We start from the raw sequence: 21,660 nt of genomic DNA, 5'->3' as shown, positions 1-21,660 counted from the left end.
ATTGGAAGTGAGTATTCAGTCTGATTAATACACTGTTTATTAAGACAGTTGCTCATTAATAGATTCTATTCCAGTATATAGGAAGTGGTGGCGTAGTGGTCTTATCACTGGACTAGTAATCCAGAGACCTGGGAGAATGGTCTGTTGACCTGGGTTTGAATCCCACCATGGCAGATGGTGGAATTTGAATTCAATAAAAATTTGGAATTAATAGTCTAAAGATGACCATGAATCAATCATGGTTAAGAACCCATCTGGTTCACTATGTTCATCCAGCAGGAGGAATTCTTCAGTTGCAAGCAATAAAAATAAGTTGCTTCAGAAAGTAAATCAAAGAAAAAGGCTTAATAAAGAAATTTCATTACTCCAACACTTAAGGCCACTCTCTGGGCCATACAAGCTACCCACAATTCCCAATTACTTCTTATTTATACTGGGTCAGCTGATCACCATATCATCTTGTCATTGGTTACAATGTCTACCAGATCAGCTGACCCTCACAGCGTGTCACCATTGGTTACACTATAGCAGATCCAATGTTATAATTGGTTACATTCTAATAATTAGTGTCCTGTAGGGAAGGAAATCTCTTAATTTGATTTGATTTCTTATTGTCATATGTATTGGTATACAGTGAAAAGTATTGTTTCTTGCACGCTGTATGGACAAAGCCTACTGTTCACAGAGAAGGAAAGGAGAGTGTGCAGAATGTAGTGTTACAGTCATAGCTAAGGTGTGGAGAAAGATCAACTTAACATGAGGTAGGTCCATTCAAAAGTCTGACAGCAGCAGGGAAGAAGCTGTTCTCCAGTCGGTTGGTCCGTGATCTCAGACTTTTGTATCTTTTTCCCGATGGAGGAAGGTGGAAGGGAGAATGTATGGGGTGCGCGGGGTCCTTAATTATGCTGGCTGCTTTGCTGAGGCAGCGGGAAGTGTAGACAGAGTCAATGGATGGGAGGCTGGTTTGCATGATGGATTGGGCCACATTCATGACCTTTTGTAGTTTCTTGTCATCTCTTTACCTGGGTCTGACCTACACATGACTCCAGATCCTCAGCAATGTGATGGACTCTTAATTGCCCTCAGGGGTGGGCAATAAATACTGGCCTTGCGATGCCCACATCTCATCAACGAGTAAAGACAAATGTGGCCGCCAGTCTTTGCACACTGCAGATGCACTAACACTGTGTTAGGAAATAAAACTTTCAAATCTGTCCTGGGAAAGGCCTGTTAATGCTATATTACTTATTCCTGTATTCTTGCAAGCAGAAATGGCCCATCTGGACACCTACGACAGTCCAAGCCTCAACACCCAAGAACTGGTCGACTTGATAGATGTGAGTCACTTAAGTTGGAATCTTTAACCATGTTTCCTTTTGTTCCGTTTGCCTTTGATCTTTTTTCTCCCTGTTTTCTCTTTCCGATGCGGAGATCTGTATTGTCTATGTGTGATGTGGCCGATGGTTAACGTTCAGCAGCTCTGGCTGGATAGAGAAGCAGGGTTAACGGTACAGGTCGATGGACTTTCATCAATTCTGAAGTCATCAACCTGAGACGTTAACTCCACAGATGCTGCCAGATCTGCTGAGTAATTCGATCATTTTCTGTTCTTATTTCAGATTTTCGGAGCCTGCAAGATTTCTGCTTTTGTGTTTGGGTTACATTCCAATAGTTCATTGCGGCCTCGCCCCTGCGCTTGAGAGTGGTGCCTCCCAAATTATTTATAGCCAGTTGTCTCTCTCTCTCTCTCTCTCCCTAACGGAGAGAGATGGCTATGGACCCTTGAGAACTATGGCTAATTACCTAAAAAAATCTCAGACTCCAGTGCCTTTGTACGTCTGGTCCATCTGACCTCCTGCTAACCTTAACAAAACTTTACAAGCGCCCTTGGCGAACTTGAGTCTCAGAAGATCTTGTCCCTCCAATTACATGGCTGTGGAACGCTTGTTGCAAAAAAGTTTTACCAGGATGTTGCCTGGTATGGAGGGTATGAGGAGAGATTGAATAAACTGGGTTTGTTCTTCCTGGAAAGACAGAAACTGAGGGGGCAACCTGATGGAAGATTATAAAATTATGAGGGATATAAATAGGGTGAACAGTTGGAAGCTTTTTCCCAGGGCAGAAATGACTATTACAAAAGGGGCAACAGTTGAAGCTAAGGGGTGAAATGTTCAGTGGAGATGTGCAGAGGGAGGTTTTTTTTACACAGAGAATGGTGGAATGCATTGCCAAGTGAAGTGGTTGAGGCAGACGCGTTAGCCACATGTAAAACTTATTTTGATAGACATATGAACAGACGGGGAATAGAGAGATATGAACAGTTGGTTTGGATAGGTAAATGTGATGGGCACAGGCTTGGAGGGCCGAAGGGCCTGTTCCTGTGCTGTATTGTCCTTTGTGATTGCAATGTTGTTGTAACTGATGGTATGCGAGGTGCTTTGTCTTTCTCTCTCTCTGTATTGTGTTCCTTCTGTCTTCCTTGCTATCTTTGTGTTCTTTTCCCTGCCTCTCTCTTTCTCTACCATTGTAGTACACAAGGACACCATAGAATACAAGAGCAGGGATGTACTGCTGATGTTGTATAAAGCTCTGGTCAGACCCCACTTGGAATATTGTGAGCAGTTTTGGGCCCCATACCTAAGGAAGGATGTGCTGGCCTTGGAAAGGGTCCAGAGGAGGTTCACAAGAATGATCCCAGGAATGAAGGGTTTGTCATATCAGGAGCAGCTGAGGAGTCTGGGCCTACACTCAATGGCATTTAGAAGGATGAGGGGAGCATTTAATTGAAACTTACAGAATACTGAGAGGCCTGGATAGAGTGGACATGGAGAGGATGTTTCCACTAGTGGGGGAGAATTCAAGGGCACAACCTCAGAGTCGCTTCTTTAAAACTGAAGTGAGGAGGAATTTCTTCAGCCAGAGGGTGGTGCATCTGTGGAACTCCGAGAGTTGTGGGGGCCAGGTCATTAAGTGTCTTTAAGACAGAGATAGATAGGGTTCTTGATCAATTAGAGGATCAAGGATTTGGGTGACATGGTGGCACAGTGGTTAGCACTGCTGCCTCACAGTGCCAGGGACTCAGGTTCCATTCCTGGCTTGGGTCACTGTCTGTGTGGAGTCTGCACATTCTCCCCGCGTCTGTGTGGGTTTCCTCCAAATGCTCCGGTTTTCTCCCACTGTCCAAAGATGTGGATTGATCATGCTAAATTGGCCCTTAGTGTCAGGGGGACTAGCTAGGCTAAGTACATGGGGTTATGGGGATAGGTTCCGGGTGGGATTGTGGTTGGTGCAAACTCGATGGGCCAAATGGCCTCCTTCTGCACTGTTGGATTCTATGATTACGGAGAAGGCAGGAGAACGGGGTTGAGAGATACCTCTCCACTTCTGGTGGCACAGTGGTTAGCACTGCTGCCTCAAAGCGCCGGGGACCTAGGTTTGATTCCTGACTTGGATCACTGTCTGTGCGGAGTCTGCATGTTCTCCCTGTGTTTGCGTGGGTTCCCTCCGGGTGCTCCGGTTTCCTTCCACAGTCCTAAAGATGCTGGTTAGGGTGCATTGGCCGTGCTAAATTCTCCCTCAGTGTACCTGAACAGGAGTGTGGAGACTAGGGGATTTTTCACCGTAACTTTATTACAGTGTTAATGTAAGCCTAATGTGACACTAATAAATAAAACTTTAAACCATCTGCTTCAGCAAGTCCTCTCCCCTTCAAACACCCTCCTCTGGCCTGATGTCAAATATTTTGATTATGGCATCGATTACAAAAGCAGGGAAGTCATGTTAGAGTTGTATCGAACTTTGGTGAGGCCACAGCTGGAGCCCTGTGTGCAGTTCTGGTCGCCACGCTGTAGGAAGGATGTGATTGCACTGGAGGGGGTGCAGAGGAGATTCACCAGGATGCTGCCTGGGATGGAACATTTAAATTATGAAGAGAGGTTGGATAGGCTTGGGTTGTTTTCTCTGGAGCAGAGAAGACTGAGGGGGCGACCTGATCGAGGTGGACAAGATTATGAGGGACACGGACACATTGGATAAGGACCAGCTGTTCCCCTTAGTTGTAGGGTCAGTCACGAGGGAACACAGGTTCAAGGTGAGGAATAGGAAGTTTAAAGGAGGATTTGAGGGAAAATCTTTTTACCCAGAGGGTGGTGAGGGTCTGGAATGCGCTGCCTGGGAGGGTGATGGAGGTGGGATGCCTCACATCCTTTAAAAAGTACCTGGATGAGCACTTGGCACGTCGTAACATTCAGGGCTGGGGGCCAAGTGCTGGCAGATGGGATTAGGTGGGAGTTCAGGTGTTTCTGATGTGTCAGTGCAGACTCAATGGGCCGAAGGGTCTCTCCTGCGCTGTCTAATTCTATGATTCCTAAAGCACATATAAGTACAGAACGTTATTGGAAATTCCACTCTAACTGACATGTTTGGCTTGTCCCAGGGCCGTGGAACTTCTGGTAAACCCACAAAGGCACCATCTGAAGAAGACTTTGACACCATTAAACTAATAAGCAACGGGGCATACGGGTAAGTGGGAATGCGCATAAATTTGTAAGGTGCGGATGCTTTATTGTAGCTAACTTCCTGAGATAGATCCTCTAATCGGGTAAGCAATACATGGCTGTGGAAATTGGGTGATGGGGGTATGGTTGCCAACCTTGGTTGGCCATGTTCCTGGAGATTTCATCGCCCGAACCTGTCCTGCCAAACCACCGTCCCCTCTCAACTATTTTGACAACTAAATGAATGAAACGATTGAATGAAGATGGTACACAATAGTTTAATCTCCCAGATTTTCAAATTCCAGGTTAATTTGCAATCCTGGAGGCTCCTGGAGGGCTGGCGATGCCGTATTGGAGTCGGAATTCCTTTCAGACAGATGGAAGGATGAAGTGGAGCCGAGTGCTGTTCCTTTACATATGGGACTTGGATTGTGTGCAGTTGGAACAGATGGCGAATAAATCTTTCCTTTGATGAGTTGAGGGTTAGAATTTGTAATATGAGAGCATGGCTTCCAATCTATCCTGGAATGGAATGGGAATACTCGATGCAAGGATCCAATTATTCTGTGCCAAGTCTAGCGATTAAGCTGCAGATAGACACCAATAAGAACTGATGAACAATCAGCAGCACTGAGAGCCACTGCAGACACCAGGGGACAAGAGGAGGCCATTCAGCCCATCCAGGCTGGTCCTGCCATTCAATTAAAAAGACCTGGAATTAAGAATCTACTGAGGAGTAGGCCATTTGGCCCTTTGAGCCTGTTCCACCGTTCATCACCTGATCGTCCAATTCAATAGCCTAATCCTCCTTTCTCCCCACAGCCTTTGATTCTGTTCACCCCAAGTGCTGTATCTAGCCACTTCTTGGATACATTCAAGGTTTTGGCATCAACGGGCAGCACGATGGCACAGTGGTTAGCAAAGCTGCCTCACAGCACCAGAGACCCAGATTTGATTCCCGGCTTGGGTCACTGTCTGTGTGGAGTTTGCACATTCTCCTTGTGTCTGCGTGGGTTTCCTCTGGGTGCTCCAGTTTCCTCCCACGGTCCAACGATATGTGAGTTAGATGGATTGGCCATGCTAAATTGCCCCTTAGCGTCCCAAGATGTGCAGGTTAGGTGGATTGGCCATGCTAAATTGCCCCTTAGCATCCCAAGATGTGTGGGTTAGGTGGATTGGCCATGCTAAATTGCCCCTTGGCATCTCAAAATGTGTGGGTTAGGTGGATTGGCCATGCTAAATTGCCCCTTTATTTCAGGGTAATCATTTGGGGTATGGGGAGGGGGCCTGGGTGAAATTGTTGTCGATGGGCTGAATGGCCACACCGTAGGGAATCTATGACAATGCAAACTCGAAGAATTTGACTTCCAGCAGAGAGTATTATTTGACGTGAACGGGTCCTTGCCTTGTTCCAGGGCTGTTTACTTGGTGAGGCACAGAGAGACGAGGCAGCGATTTGCCATGAAGAAGATAAACAAACAGAACCTGATTCTCCGAAACCAGATTCAGCAGGCCTTTGTGGAGCGGGACATCCTCACCTTTGCTGAGAACCCATTTGTCGTCAGTATGTTTTGCTCCTTTGAGACCAGGCGACATCTCTGCATGGTAATGGAATATGTGGAAGGTAAGTGATTAGAGTTCCAACTCAGTGTGGGGTCCCCGAGGTGCATGAGGGGGAGGCGGACAGGTCAAAGACTGAAATACTTTTGAAACAATTGCGATTGTAATAAATGGCTAAATACTTCTTACCAGAATGGGTGGAAGTGAGAACATTACACAAAAAGAAATGTGCAAAGCACTTGGTTGCTGTTGTTGGGGTGGAAGAGACTATAGATTTATTTTGGGCGTATGAATGAGTTCAATGTCCTCTTTCACCTCTCAATCTTCTAACCAATGTGTCCACATATGGATTGCCTTCCAAGCCCTAACCACAAATTACATTGTATGTTAAATTAGAATCGAATCCCAGGCTTATCTAGGCAAAATTCCAACCACAGAGTGTACACATGTTACCCTAAAGATTATTTATTAGTGTCACAAGTACCCCGCTCATCCCCCTGACATTAAGGGGCAATTTATCATGGCCAATCAACCTAACCCGCACACCTTTGGACTGTGGGAGAAAACCGGAGCACCTGGTGGAAACCCACGCAGACACAGGGAGAATGTGCAGACGCCACACGGACAGTGACCCAAGCCAGGAATTGAACCCTGATCCCTGGTGCTGTGAGGCAGCAGTGCTAACCACTGTGCCACCCAGTGTGAAGATGGTGAAAGCACACAGCGATGTCCATTTTGTACTTCCATCCAAACATTAGCACAATCTCACATTGGACATATTTCAAAGAGCAAGGGAGGCTTCCCTATGACCCTGGTCAAAATGTATCCTTCAAACCACATCACCAAAAAAAACACACGCACCATCTAAATATTATCACATTGCCCTTTCGGGGATCTTGCTGTGTGCAAATTAACAGTTGAATTTCCGATGTCACATCATTGGTTTCAAAGCATCCTGGGACATTCATTTTTTTTGTATGATCTGATTTATTATTGTCACATGTATTAATGGACAGTGAAAAGTATTGTTTCTTGTGCACTATACAGATAAAGCATACCGTTCATAGAGAAGGAAAGGAGAGAATGCGGAATGTAGTGTTACAGTCATAGCTAGGGTGTAGAGAAAGATCAACTTAATGCGAGGTAGGTCCTTTCAGAAGTCTGATGGCAGCAGGGAAGAAGCTATTCTTGAGTTGGTTGGAACGTGACCTCAGACTTTTGTATCTTTTTCCTGATGGAAGAAGGTGGAAGAGAGAATGTCTGGGGTGCGTGGGGTCCTTAATTATGCTGGCTGCTTTGCCAAGGCAACAGGAAGTATAGACAGAATCAGTAGATGGAAGGCTGGTTTGTGTGATGTATTGGGCTACATTCACGACTCTTTATAGCTTCTTGTTTTGAACAGGGCCATATAAATGTCTTCTCTTTTATCATCGATCCAGTTGCATTCCTGAATGGAAATAAATTGTGTAACCACTGTTTCAGGATTAATTGGAGTTAATTTTCCAGACTGTCCCTTGGGAGGATCTTCTGGTTCTGCCAAAGTCAACAGACATCCTCCGCTGGCAGCCCACCACAGCAAGGCTGGAAAATCCCAACCTTACCTACTGATATCTGCCACAATCCAAATAAATACTTATTGGTTGGTTTCATGATTAATGTCCATCACTTAGGTAGGGTGTTGGGGAGAGTTATATTATTTAGTTTAGATAAATGCAATGTGATGCATTTTGGTAGATTGAACCAGGGCGGGACTTACTCAGTTAATGGTGGGGTGTTGGGGAGAGTTACAGAACAAAGAGATCTAGGGGTACATGTTCATAGCTCCTTGAAAGTGGAGTCACAAATGGACAGAGTAGTGAAGCATGATTGGTTTCATTGGTCAGGACATTGAATAGAGGAGTTGGGACGTCTTGTTGAAGTTGTACAAGACATTGGTAAGGCCACACTTGGAATACTGTGTACAGTTCTGGTCACCCTATTATAGAAAGGATATTATTAAACTAGAAAGAATGCAGAAGAGATTTACTAGGATTCTACCGGGACTTGATGGTTTGAGTTATAAGGGGAAGCTGGATGGACTGGGACTTTTCTCTGGAATGTAGAAGGCTGACAGATGATCTGATCGAGGTCTGTAAAATAATGGTGGGGGGGGGCACAGATCAATTAGATAGTCAACATCTTTTTCCCAAAGGTAGGGGAGTCTAAAACTAGAGGGCATAGGTTTAAGGTGAGAGGGGAGAGATACAAAAGGGTCCAGAGGGGCAATTTTTTCACACAGAGGGTGGTGAGTGTCTGGAACAAGCTGCCAGAGGTAGTAGTGGAGGTGGGTACAATTTTGTCTTTTAAAAAGCATTTAGGCAGCTACATGGGTAAGATTGGTATAAGGGATGTGGGCCAAATGCGGGCAATTGGAGCTAGCTTAGGAGTTTGAAAAAAGGGCACATGGACACGTTGGGTCAGAGGGCCTGTTTCCGTGCTGTAAATCTCTATGATTTTATGACTTGCTGTCACTAAGAGTGGTGTTTTCAGGCCATTCCAAGACCAGAAATGGAGGCTGATAGAGTCCTGAAAACTCCAGAGCTGGCAGCCTGCAGGTCTCTGGACAATGTAGAATCCTTACAGTGCAGAAGGAGGCCATTCGGCCCATTGAGTCAGCACTGCCAACAATCCCAGCCAGGCCCTATCCCTGAAACCTGCTAATACTCCTAACACACACATCCTGGGACACTAAGAGACAACTTAGTACGGCCAGTCCACCTAACTTGCACATTCTTGGTGTTGGCTGGATTAGGGAAGGTGGGTTCAGGGACAGGTATGGCTGCCAATCCCTCCATGAGGAAAGGGGTCGGGGATGGGGGGAGGGGTTCGGTTCCTTAAGAGGCTTCCCAATGAAAGCTGAAGGAGGTCTAATGTGTGTCCAGTCAACTCCAGTCTTTTGACATAACTGTGGGGATGGAGTTGGGTGAAGATGGTGGGCACTGCCTGGAGGTGCCATCTAACAGGAGTCCGGTCAGATCTGCAGCCAAACATCTTGGGGATGTTTTCCCGAAAGACTCTTGGCTCCTGTTTAAAGTTAAAGTTTATTTATTACTCACAAGTCAGGCTTACATTTACACTGGAATGAAGTTACTGTGAAATTCTGTAGTCGCCACACTCCAGCGCCTTTTCGGTCAATGCACCTTAACCAGCACGCCTTTCAGACTGTGGGTGGAAATCAGAGCACCCGGAGGAAACCCATGCAGACACGGGGAGAACATGCAAACTGTACACAGCGACAGTGACCCAAGCCGGGAATCGAACCCGGGTCCCTGGTACTGTGAGGCAGCAGTGCTAACCACTGTGCCACCTTGCTGCCCATGTTTCCTGTTCCTGGTGTAATGATGCTGCTCCATGTTGGTGCTAATGGCCACATGATACAGTGTGAGAGCAGGGTGACAGACCTTATTCATACACTCCACTCTGCTCTACAGCTTAAACTGGAAATGAACTAAACAGCATCCACCCCCGCCACCACCTCCCAGGCACTTTGTGAAATAAATCTTTTGGGTTATGTAAGTAGTAAGAATTCAACTGTGAACTCGTTTATGTAATCTAGCAGTTTATGTAATTAGTGTGAGGTACTGGCAGTGTAAACTGCAAAGTTATTAAACACTGATGTCACTCAGTATCCTGCCTCTGGGGTTTTTCCAATGCAAAGTTCTGTCACAAACTTTCGCGTCCAGTCTGTCAGGATGAAGCTGAAGTAATTTTTGTGTCATATAAGAACAGGCCATTCAGCTCCTCCAATTTAAGTGCAGGTGGATTTTGGAACCTGAAACAAAGGCAGGAAATGTTGGAAAATCTCAGCAGGTCTGACAGCATCCGCGGAGAGAGAATAGAGCCAACGTTTCCAGTCCGGATGAGCTCTGAAACTCTGATGAACAATCATCCAGATCCGAAATATTGGCTCGAATCTCTCCCCACAGATGCTGTCAGACCTGCTGAGATTTTCCAGCATTTCCTGTTTGCATTTCAGAGCCCCTCCAACTTGTTCAGTTAGATTACTGCTGATCTGAATCTCACCTAACCACCTTGGTTCCAGGTTGCTTATGTAACAAGAATCCATCAGTCTTAGTTTTGAAAGAACCCCTCCCCCCACCGCCCCCGCAACCCCCAGCAAGCCTCAACACGTTTTCATAGAAATCATAGAATCCTTACAGTGCAGAAGGAGGCCATTTGGCCCATCGAGTCTGCACCAACAGCAATCCCACCTGAGCCTTATCCCCGTAACCCCATGTATTTACCTTGCTAACCCCTCTAACCTACAGATCCTGCAACATTAACGGGCAATTTAGTATGGCCAGTGCACGTAACCTGCACATCTTTGGACTGTGGGAGGAAACCAGGGCACCTGGAGGAAACCCACACAGACACGGGGGAGAACGTGCAGACTCCATACCGACAGTGAGCCAAGCCAGGAATCGAACCCAGGTCCCTGGAGTTGTGAGGCAGCAGTGCTAACCACTATGTCATTGTGCCATCCCTTAGCATTTTCCATCAGCCTTTGTGTGAAGTGCATCCTGAACTGCTTTGCTCAAATTTAAAGGTTCTGTCTTCTTGTTCTGGGCTCCCCCACCCCTCCCCCTTCCACCAGAGGAAATAATGACCAGGTAATTAATTTTTCAGTGATGTTGATTGAAGGATACATATTGGCTAGGACACTGGGGATAACTCTTCTGCAAAAGAATACCATGAGACAGGAACATAGGAGGAAGAATAGGCTATCTGGGGCTTCAAGCCTGCTCCACCACTCAGTAAGATCATGGCTGATCTGGTTATGGTCCGAGCTTCATTTTTCTGTCTGAACAAAGAGAACAAAGAAAATTACAGCACAGGAACAGGACCTTTGGATCAATTTCCTTTCGGGGCAGCACGATGGCACAGTGGTTAGCACTGCTGCCTCGCAGTGCCAGGTTCCTGGGTTTGAACCCGACTCGGGTCACTGTCTGTGCGGAATCTGCACGTTCTCCCTTGCCTGCGTGGGTTTCCTCCGGATGCACCGGTTTCCTCCCACAGTCTGGTTAGGGTGCATTGGCCAAGCTAAATTCTCCCTCCGTGTACCCAAACAGGTGCCGGAGTGTGGCGACTAAGGGATTTTCACAGTAACTTCATTGCAGTGTTAATGTAAGCCTACTTGTAACATTAATAAATCAACTTTACGTTCTTCATGTTTTGCAGTGTTGGTGATCCAGTTTCCATGATCATTGATAATGACCAACATCTTATTGTTGTTATCAAATCTGATGCTTCTTAAGTGCTTTGACATATTTTCTCCTGTTTCCCTTTTGCTCTGCCGTCCTCAATTTAACCAGTCATTACCAGGTGTTCTAGCTTGCCTCTCCTAAGTATATGCTCCTTAATCATCTTAAAGGAACTTGGGCAGATCATCCCTCGGTAACCTGTCCTTGCAATAATTTGATCCTCTTACCGTTTCTCTCTTCGTAGGAGGTGACTGTGCAACATTACTGAAGAACATTGGGGCGTTGCCAGTGGATTTGGCCCAGATGTATTTTGCTGAAACTGTTTTGGCTTTGGAATATCTACATAATTACGGCATTGTCCATCGGGATCTGAAGCCAGACAAGTAAGTTTGAGTCACCCTTCCTTGCACGGTGAATTTTACAGTGAGGCGAATCACAGAATCATAGAATTAATGAATCCCTCCAGTGCAGAAGGAGGCCATTTGGCCCATTGAACCTGCACCTCCAACAATCCCACCCAGCCCCTATCCTCGTAACCTCACATATTTACCCCCAAGACATTCAGGAGCAATTTAGCATGGTCAATCAACCTAACCCGCGTATCTTTGGACTGTGGCAGAGAAACTGGAGCACCCAGAGGAATCCCACGCAGGCTCGGGGACAACGTGCAAACATTAACAGTCACAGTGACACAGTGGTTAGCACGGCTGCCTCACACTGCCAGGGACCCGGGTTTGATTCCCGGATTGGGTCACCATCTGTGTGGAATTTGCACATTTTCCCCAAGTCTGCGTGGGTATCCTCCTGATGCTCTGGTTTCCTCCCACAGTCTGAAAGATGTGCAGATGAGATGCATTGGCCGTGCTAAATTCTCCCTCAGTGTACCCGAACAGGTACCAGAGTGTGGCAACTAGGGGATTTTCACAGTAACTTTATTGCAGTGTTTAATGTAAGCCTAATTGTGACACTTAAACTTTTTTAAAAAACTTCTAAAACGTTATTCACCCAACAATGAGCTTCCTCTTAAGTGACCCCCTCCCCACCCCCCCGCCATGAGCTAAAGAAACATAGAAGATAGGAGCAGGAGGAGGCCATTTGGCCCTTCGAGCCTGCCCCACCATTCATCCGATCATAGCTCATTGTCCAACTCAATAGCCTCATCCTGCTTTCTCCCCATAACCTTTGATCCCATTCGCCCCAAGTGCTATACATCGTGAACACATTCAATGTTTTGGCATCAATTACTTCCTGTGGTAATGAATTCCACAGGCTCACCACTCTTTGGGTGGAGAAATGTCTCCTCAGCTCCGCCCTAAATGGTCTACCCCGAATCCTCAGACTGTGACCCCTGGTTCTGGACTCCCCACCATCGGGAACATCCTCCCTGCATCCACCCTGTCTAACTCACATCTTTTGGAGTGTCATCCAGCCAGTGTTTAGATAGATGGAACAGTATGTAGCAGGAAATATTCCATGTGTATGAAGAATCTTCACTCTCTGGGATCAATGAGTAATCTTCAGGATACTACAGTGAGCAACAGGGGGAAAATCAACACGGCATTCAAAAAAAATGTGTTTCTCTCAAGTGTTTCTGTCTCTTATTCCTCAGTTATAAAGGTTGTAGAGATTGTGGGGGAGGCAGCGTAACTCGATGTTGGATAAGACATGTAATAGAACCTCTGGGCCTACAGCAAGGGTTGGCTACCCTAACCATGTGTCCTTTGTTTATTAGTGTCACAAGTAGGCTTACATTAACACTGCAATGAAGTTACTGTGAAAATCCCCTCGTTGCCACACTCTGTCGCCTGTTCAAGTTCACCGAGGGAGAATTTAGCATGGCCAATGCACCCTGACCAGCACATCTTATGACTGTGGGAGGAAACCAGAGCACCCGGAGAAACCCACACAGACACAGGGAGGGGGCAGAATGTGCAAAGTCCACACAGACAGTGACCCAAGCCGGGAATCGAACCTGGGTCCCTGGTGCTGTGAGGCAGCAGTGCTAACCACTGTGCCACCATGCCGCCCAGTAAACTGAGTAATCTACTGACACTAGGTTTGGGATTTTCCAGCCCTGCTGTAGTAGGACCCGATGTCCACATCATGACTACCATTGACACCGCAAACTGCCGGTTCCAAATGAAGAGGATCTCCAAGAAGATTGCGCATATTGAAACAGATCAAATTTCTACAAAGATGCAAGAAAGTGGACAAAATACCAAACCCAGTCAGGTCAACCTATAACACCTTGCACCTCCCTCACGCTCCTCAACCACCTCATACACCAGCTCTACAATAACCGCTGCATCCTGGAAACCAAGATAGAGTCCATATTGTCAACTTGCGCTCAGGACGCAGACCAGCTGTGAAAATCTGCCAAGCAGGTGGGACAAAGGAACTACGCCATCTACACGCACACCAACAACAGGAAACTTGAGAAACTTGGCATCACCACCAGCAGCAACCTAGCCTACCCCGACACCAGAGTAGAAAACAGTACCACTGCAGGGAAGACCATTGTCAACTTGTCGGACTACACATTTCAACTAGATGAAATTGAAGTTCTCAGCCGAGGGCTCAATTTCTGCCCCACCACCAAATGAGATCCCATCAGTCTCGCAGCAGATACAGAGGAATTCATCAGGCGAATGAGGCTGCGGGAGTTCTTCCACAAACCCCAAGAGGCCAACAGCGAACACAATGAGACAGCTGATGAACTGGAACAGCCGACAGAGAGATCCGCAGAGCAGCAACCGAAGAGGAAAGAGTTGAATGGACTCCTTCATGTTTGCCCAAGGCGTCAGGAGCTGCGTCAACATCAGATTCATCAACTGCACTCACACAACAGCCCTGAACATCACCCAAGCACAACGCAACACCATCCGTGCTCTCAAGACTAACCGCAACATTGTCATCAAACTAGTAGGACCCATCAAAGGGAGATGTGGCAGGCTAGCAAGAACTCCATTGACATTCATTGGGACTGGAAGACTGTGGCAGTGGCTGGACTGGAAAACCTCAGGTTTTGCTCTCAGTATTAAATGACCATTTTCGTTGGCCGGTATGGAAAGAGGCAAAATTACTAGGCTTGTTGGCCTCAGGGCCTGTTCATTTTCCCTAAAAATCTAGATTTTTTTTACTCTTTTGTGGGACATGGGCATCACTGGCTGGTCAGCATTTATTGCCCATCCCGAGTTGCCCAAGGGTAGTTGAGAGTCAACCACATTCCTGTGGCTCTGGAGTCACATGTAGGCCAAACCGGGTAAGGATGGCAGATTTCCTTCCCTAAAGGACATCAGTGAACCAGATGGGTTTTTCTGACAATTGATAATGGTTTCATGGTCATCAGTCGATTCTTAATTCCAGATTTTTTTAAATTGATTACAAGGAACTACAAAAAGTCGTGAATGTAGCCCAGTCCATCACACAAACCAGCCTCCCATCCATTGACTCTGTCTACACTTCCCGCTGCCTCGGCAAAGCAGCCAGCATAATTAAGGACCCCATGCACCCTGGACATTCTCTCTTCCACCTTCTTCCTTCGGAAAAAAGATACAAAAGTCTGAGGTCACGCACCAACTGACTCAAGAACAGCTTCTTCCCTGCTGCCATCAGACTTTTGAATGGACCTACCTTGCATTAAGTTGATCTTTCTCTACACCTTAGCTATGACTGTAATACTACATTCTGTCCTTTCCTTCTCTATGAGTGGTATGTTTTATCTGTATAGCGTGCAAGAAACAATACTTTTCACTGTATGTTAACACATGTGACAATAATAAATCAAATTCCACCATCTGCCATGGCGGGATTTGAACCCAGGTTCCCAGAACATTAGCTCAGTTTCTAGATTAATAATCTAGCAATAATACCACTAGGCCATCATCTCCCCTATGAGTTCCCAAGATACTCAGCACATGAGACACTGAGCCATCTGCCTGCTGGCTAGCGAGGGCTCTCCCTCACTAACTTTGTCTGTTCTTCCTTTGTAGTCTCTTGATAACATCGATGGGTCACATTAAGCTAACTGACTTTGGCCTCTCTAAGATTGGTCTTATGAGTCTCACCACAAACCTGTATGAGGGTCACATTGAGAAGGACGCCCGGGAGTTCCTGGACAAGCAGGTCAGTATATTCAATGCTAGTTTTTATTGCTTTGCCTGAGTGAAGGTGAGAGATTGCAGTGTTACAGAATGAAATATATTTCCTGCTAAGAGTACATATGGAAAAGTGGAGTCGAGGATGATAATAATGTGGAGATGCCGGCATTGGAGTGGGGGTAAGAAGTTTCACAACAACAGGTTAAAATCCTAACAGGTTTATTTGGAATTACGAGCTTTCGGAGTACTGCTCCTTTTTCAAGTGAGTGGAGGTTAGTTCACAAACAAGGCATACATAGACAGAGACACAATGCACAATAATGGTTGGAATGCGAGTCTTTACAGGTAATCAAGTCTTTACAGATATAGACAATGCGAGTGGAGAGAGGGATAATCACAGGTTAAAGCGGTGTGAATTGTCTCAAACCAGGACAGTGAGTCAGATTTTTCAAACCCAGGCGAAATGTTGAGGGTTACATGTCGTGTGACATGAACCCAAGATACCAGTTGAAGCCATCCTCTTGAGTATGGATTACCTTGATTATCTGAAAAGACTCGCCATTACCTTGTAACGGTCTCTGTCTATATATGCCGCGTTTGTGAAATCTATCTCTCCGCTCACCTGATGAAGGAGCAGTGCTCCGAAAGCTCGTGATTCCAAATAAACCTGTTGGACTTTAATTTGGTGTTGTGAGACTTCTTACCGAGGATTATAATGTCAGATCAGCCACGCTTTCATTGGATGGCAGAGTAGACCTGATGGGCTGAATGGACTACTTCTGCTCTCATGATCTTAATCTCAGCTCAGGCACAACATTGCTGACTAGTCAGCACCAACAAGCTCTTTCACTGATTGTGTTCTGGGGCTGTTACAATGGTTTTTTCTGTATTTAAAATTGTCATTCCCTTCAAGTGGCCAGACAAAATAACAGAGTGGTTCAAGATGACTTACAATAGCTATAGGACTCCAAATGAAATCATTCAGACATTCAGAGTGAAAAAATTCTGGAAATACATAGGCAATTAAAATCTCATCTTCGATTACAAGTACTTAGCATATATCAATAGGCGTATAGGAGTTATCTCCATCCAATCATAGTCAAGGTTACATCATGCATACATAGGGGTATAATGTCCAACAAAAGCTTGTGCATGTTCTACCGTCAAGAAATTATAGCTATATTTCTGACCAATGGTATCCCAACCTCCCTTTCCATTGTTCCTTGTTCTAATGGCAGACATGAACTGCAGATGTTCAGTTAGATGGTGCTTGACTCTTATCTGGACTTACTTGAATCAAAACCTATAGCTTTCCCCATGTGACTGAGGACCAGCTTGTAGTTTGTGATTTTTTAAAAAAATTTGTGTGATTACTAACTATTTCAGATTGGAACTTGAGAAGGGAGCATCTGTACAAAATCTTCCAACATCTTATCCCTATGAACTCTCTAGGAGTCATAGGGCAGCATCATATAGGTGATATGGTGGCACAGTGGTTAGCACTGCTGCCTCACAGTGCCCCTGGCTTTGATTCCCGGCTTGGGTCACTGTTTGTGTGGGGACTGCACGTTCTCCCTGTGTCTGCGTGGGTTTCCTCCGGGTGCTCTGGTTTCCTCCCACACGCCAAAGATGTGTGGGTTAGGTAGATTGGCTGTGCTAGATTGACCCTTTAATGTCAGGGTGACTAGCTATGGTAAATGCATGGGATTGTGGGGATCGGGCCTGGTTGGGAATGTGGTCAGTGCAGACTCAATGGGCCGAATGGCCTCCTTCTGCACTGTGGGATTCTACAGCCTGGTGTGAATTTGTCACAAACTTTGGTAGGCTCCATGGTGGAAATAGGGATGTGACTGTGCAAAACCATGTGCAGAAGAATCCCGAAGCCATCAGTGAACCCGGATCAGATTCAAGCCAAATCCTAGAGGTGAAAAGATAGTGGTGCACTCCAATGAATGGAGTGCAAAGTCTGGGCTGACATTTGCAGTGAGGGACTGAGAGTCCACAACAGCTGTTATCTTCAAATAAGCCTTTAAACCCAAGGTCCCTCTGCTGTCATGGGTGAACGTATTGGCATGATTTTTTGGCCCATAATATTCCTTGGCCAACATCATAAAACCAGATTATCTGAGGTCATTATCACATTGCTGTTTGTTCAAAGTTACTGAGAGGAAATTGGCTGCTGTTTTCTACAATACAACAGTCACTACACTTTAAGAAGTTCTTCATTGGCTGTAAGGTGCTGAAGCTGAGAGGGGTGCTATATAAATGAAAGTTCTTTCTTTCATTAAAGCTCTGCTGTAATGGATTGGCTTGGGTCTCTGTCTGTGTGGAGTTTGCACATTCTCCCCGTGTCTGCATGGGTTTTCTCTAGGTGCTCCAGCTTCCTCCTGCTGTCCGAAAGACGTGCTGGTTAGGTGCATTGACCATGCTAAATTCTCCCTCAGTGTACCCGAACAGGCGCTGGAGTGTAGGGACCGGGGGATTTTCACAATAACTTCATTGCAGTGTAATGTAAGCCTACTTGTGGCTAATAAGTAAACATTACTTTATACCGCTCAGTGTTCCCTCCCATCCCTGTCTAAAGGCGGCATGGGTTCAATTCCCAGCTTGGGTCACTGTCTATCTGGAGTTTGCACGTTCTCCCTATGTCTACATGGGTTTCCCCTGGGTGCTCCGGTTTTCGCCTGAACAGGCACTGGACTGTGGTGACTGGGAGAATTTCACAGTAACTTCATTGCAGTGTTAATGTAAGCCTTACTTTAATTTTCTCACAAGATCTGTCCTTCAGACTTGAAGAGATCCAGCTGTCCATTTTGGCCAGTAAAGTTTATTTATTTATTAGTCACAAGAAGGCTTACATTAACACTGCAATGAAGTTACTGTGAAAATCCCCTACTCCCTACACTCCGGTGCCTGTTCAGGTAACACTGAGGGAGAATTTAGCACGGCCAATGCACCCTAACCAGCACGTCTTTCAAGCTGTGGGAGGAAACCGGAGCACCTGGAGGAAACCCGCACAGGCATGGGGAGAATGTACAGACTCCACACAGACAGTGACCCAAGCCGGGAATTGAACCCAGGTCCCTGGTGTTGTGAGGCAGCAGCACTAACCACTGTGCTGCAGTGTTGCCTGTGCTTGAGGAGTGATAAATTCATGATCAAGACTTTCACTTTTTCACCTCCCTCTTTTCAAATCTTAATTATATTTTAACTACTGACCAATTCATGTCCTCCAAAAATTGGGAGGTGACTCTGTGTGAGCTACTCTTGAAAGCAATTATTAGGATTACTATCTCCACTGACACTTTGAAAGCATTGATTGGGACAGATTTCTACGTTCAGTGAAAATAATTCGGACGCATTCCTGGAAGATGAATTCAATAACACTTTTTTAATAGAATCTACAGTGCAGAAAAAGGCCATTTGGCCCATTGAGTCTGCACTGATCACAATCCCAACAACATCCTATCCCTGTAACCCCACATATTTACCCTCCTGATCCTCCTGACACTAAGGGGCAATTTAGCATGGTCAATTCATCTAACTCACACATCTTTGGAGTGTGGGAGGAAAATGAGCATCCGGAGGAAATCCACGCAGACATGGGAAGAACGTGCAAACCCAAGGTTGGAATTGAACCCGGGTCTCTGGTGTTGTGAGGCGGCGGTGCTAACCACTGTGCCACCGTGCCACCCCAAACTTTGGCTTGGCAGCTCAGTGTTGTTCTTTTCCTCCAACGTACATTACAACAAAAACAAAAGTGCTGAAAATATCTCAGCTGATCTGGCAGCATCTGTGGAGAGAGAACGGAGCCAACGTTTTGAGTCTGGATGACCCTTCTGAGCATTTCCAGCATTTTCTGTTCATCTTACGGATCCCAGCATCCTCTAGTCATTGGCGTATTTCTCCAACTTACACATTGTGTGCAAGATTTAGACTTGTTTGTATTGTATAATTAGTCAGCTGCATCCTCACTATGTTGAAATCATACCTTGCTACACTGTGAGTTGCTGTAATTCTGTTCTACTTCAGTGACAGCTGTGGCTCAGCGGGTAGCACTAACACCTCCAAATCCGAGGGTTGTTGGTTCATGGCCCAAAGACTTTGGCACAGAATCTAGGATAGTGCCCCAGTGTAGGACTGAGAGAGTGCCGCACTGTTGGAAGTGCCACACCGTTGGAAGTGCCGTCTTTGCATGAGGTGCTGTTGGCCCCTCTGGCAGACGTAGAGGTTCTCTATTTTTAACTGGAATTCTCTGCGATGTCCTGGCCAACATTAATTCCTCAAACAATGCCGGAAACAGATGAATGTTTGTCTCACTGCTGTTGTGTTGACCTGCTGTGAACAAACAGTGTGCTACATTTCCCACATTAGAACACATCTCGTGTCCTAGTTCTCTTCTTTCGATCTTGGTATTGTCTTCCATGCAGGGCAGCACGGTGGCGCAGTGGTTAGCACTGCTGCCCTATAGCACCAGGGATCCAGGTTTGATTCCAGCTTGGGTCTGTATGGAGTTTGCACATTCTCTCCGTGGGTTTCCTCCCACAATCCAAAAGACGTGCTGGTTCTTATTTTCTTCAGTTCATTAATGGGATGTGGGCATCATTGGCTGGGCCATTATTTATTGCCCATCCCTAACGGCATTTTAAGAGTCAACCACATCGCTGTGGCTCTGGAGTCACATGTAGGCCAGACCGGGTAAGGATGGCAGATTTCCTTCCCTAAAGGACATTAGTGAACCAGATGGGTTTTTCCGACAATGGTTTCATAGTCATCAGTAGATTCTTAATTCCAGATTTTCTTTATTGAATTCAAATTCCACCATCTGCCATGGTGGGATTCGAACTCGGGTCCCCAGAACATTAGCTGAGTTTCTGGATTAATAGTCCAGCGATAATACCACTAGGCCACTAGATAATACCACTACGCTTCCCCATCGGCCATGCTAAATTCTCCCTCAGTGTAACCAAACAGGTGCCGGATTATGGCGACTAGGGGATTTTCACAGTAACTTCACTGCAGTGTCAATGTAAGCCAGCTTTTGACACTTATAAAATGCAAACTAAATACTATGGGGCTTTCGGCCCTGACTGAAATTTCCCAATGATGCTTCTAATTTTCTGATTCTGCTGGCTGTATTGCAAAACAATCTCTGCACAATGATGACTGGTTTATTTATTAACTCAATGCTAAAATTGGAACATGAGGCAATGGAAAACAGCATCATGCTACAATTAGATAATTAATTAGGCTACAGTTTTGCCAAAAGATGATCTACATTTTGTACAGATCTTTCACATATTCCTTCTCAGTGAAGAACAGACTGATCACTAGGCATTAAGTTCACAAACAGCAAGCTGTTTGCCCCATTCACTTTTTAATTTACTTTTTGTACTTGTCCACCAGTTTTTACTGATTTGATTTGATTCGATTTATTGTTGTCATATGTATTAATATACAGTGAAAAGTATTGTTTCCTGCGCGCTATACAGACAAAACATACCATTCAGAGAGTAGGTCGGGGAGAAGGAAAAGGATTTGATTTGATTTATTATCGTCACATGTATTAGTATACAGTGAAAAGTATTGTTTCTTGCGTGCTATATAGACAAAGCATACCGTTCATACAGAAGGAAAGAAGAGAATGCAGAGTATAGTGTTACAGTCATAGCTAGGGTATAGGGAAAGATCAACTTAGTGCGAGGTAGGTCCATTCAAAAGTTTGATGGCAGCAGGGCAGGAGCTGTTCTTGAGTCAGTTGGTACGTAACTTCAGACTTTTGTATCTTTTTCCCTATGGGAGAAGGTGGAAGAGAGAATATCTGGAGTGTGTGAGGTTCTTAATGATGCTGGCTGCTTTTCCGAGGCAGTGGGAAGCGTAGACAGAGTCAGTGGATGGGAGGCTGGTTTGTGTGATGGATTGGGCTACATTCACGACCTTTTGTAGTTCCTTGCGGTCTTGGGCAGAGCAGGAGTCCATACCAAGCTGTGATACAACCAGAATGGTACATCTATAAAAGATGGTGAGAGTCGGAGTTGACATGCCAAATTTCCTTAGTCTTCTGAGAAAGTAGAGGCATTGGTGGGCTTTCTTAACTATAGTGTCGGCATGGGGTGGGGTGGCGGCGGGGGGGATAGTGGTGGGAGGTGGTAGTGGTGGGAACCAGGACAAGTTGTTGGTGATCTGAACATCTAAAAACCTGAAGGTCTCGACCATTTCTACTTCATCCCCATTAATGTAGACAGATAGCAGATAGCTGAAAAA

General features: G+C 45.7%; 1 protein-coding gene across 5 annotated transcripts in view; it reads left to right on the top strand.

Moving 5' to 3' along the window:
• The window catches only part of LOC145361081 (microtubule-associated serine/threonine-protein kinase 1-like), a 178,538-nt gene that overhangs the window by 118,493 nt on the left and 38,385 nt on the right, over positions 1-21,660 (top strand). For all 5 annotated transcript variants that reach the window (XM_080216663.1, XM_080216665.1, XM_080216664.1 and 2 more), the window contains 5 exons: positions 1,270-1,337; positions 4,436-4,521; positions 5,912-6,120; positions 11,541-11,679; positions 15,289-15,421. In XM_080216663.1, coding sequence (XP_080072789.1) covers positions 1,270-1,337; positions 4,436-4,521; positions 5,912-6,120; positions 11,541-11,679; positions 15,289-15,421 — 635 coding nt within the window. The remainder of the gene's footprint in view (positions 1-1,269; positions 1,338-4,435; positions 4,522-5,911; positions 6,121-11,540; positions 11,680-15,288; positions 15,422-21,660) is intronic.

The sequence above is a fragment of the Carcharhinus amblyrhynchos genome, chromosome 33 (genome assembly GCF_965287045.1).
Source record: "Carcharhinus amblyrhynchos chromosome 33, sCarAmb.v2.hapA, whole genome shotgun sequence".
In the NCBI taxonomy this organism is placed as follows: Eukaryota; Metazoa; Chordata; class Chondrichthyes; order Carcharhiniformes; family Carcharhinidae; genus Carcharhinus; species Carcharhinus amblyrhynchos.
This window is presented reverse-complemented; position numbering and strand designations above follow the sequence as displayed.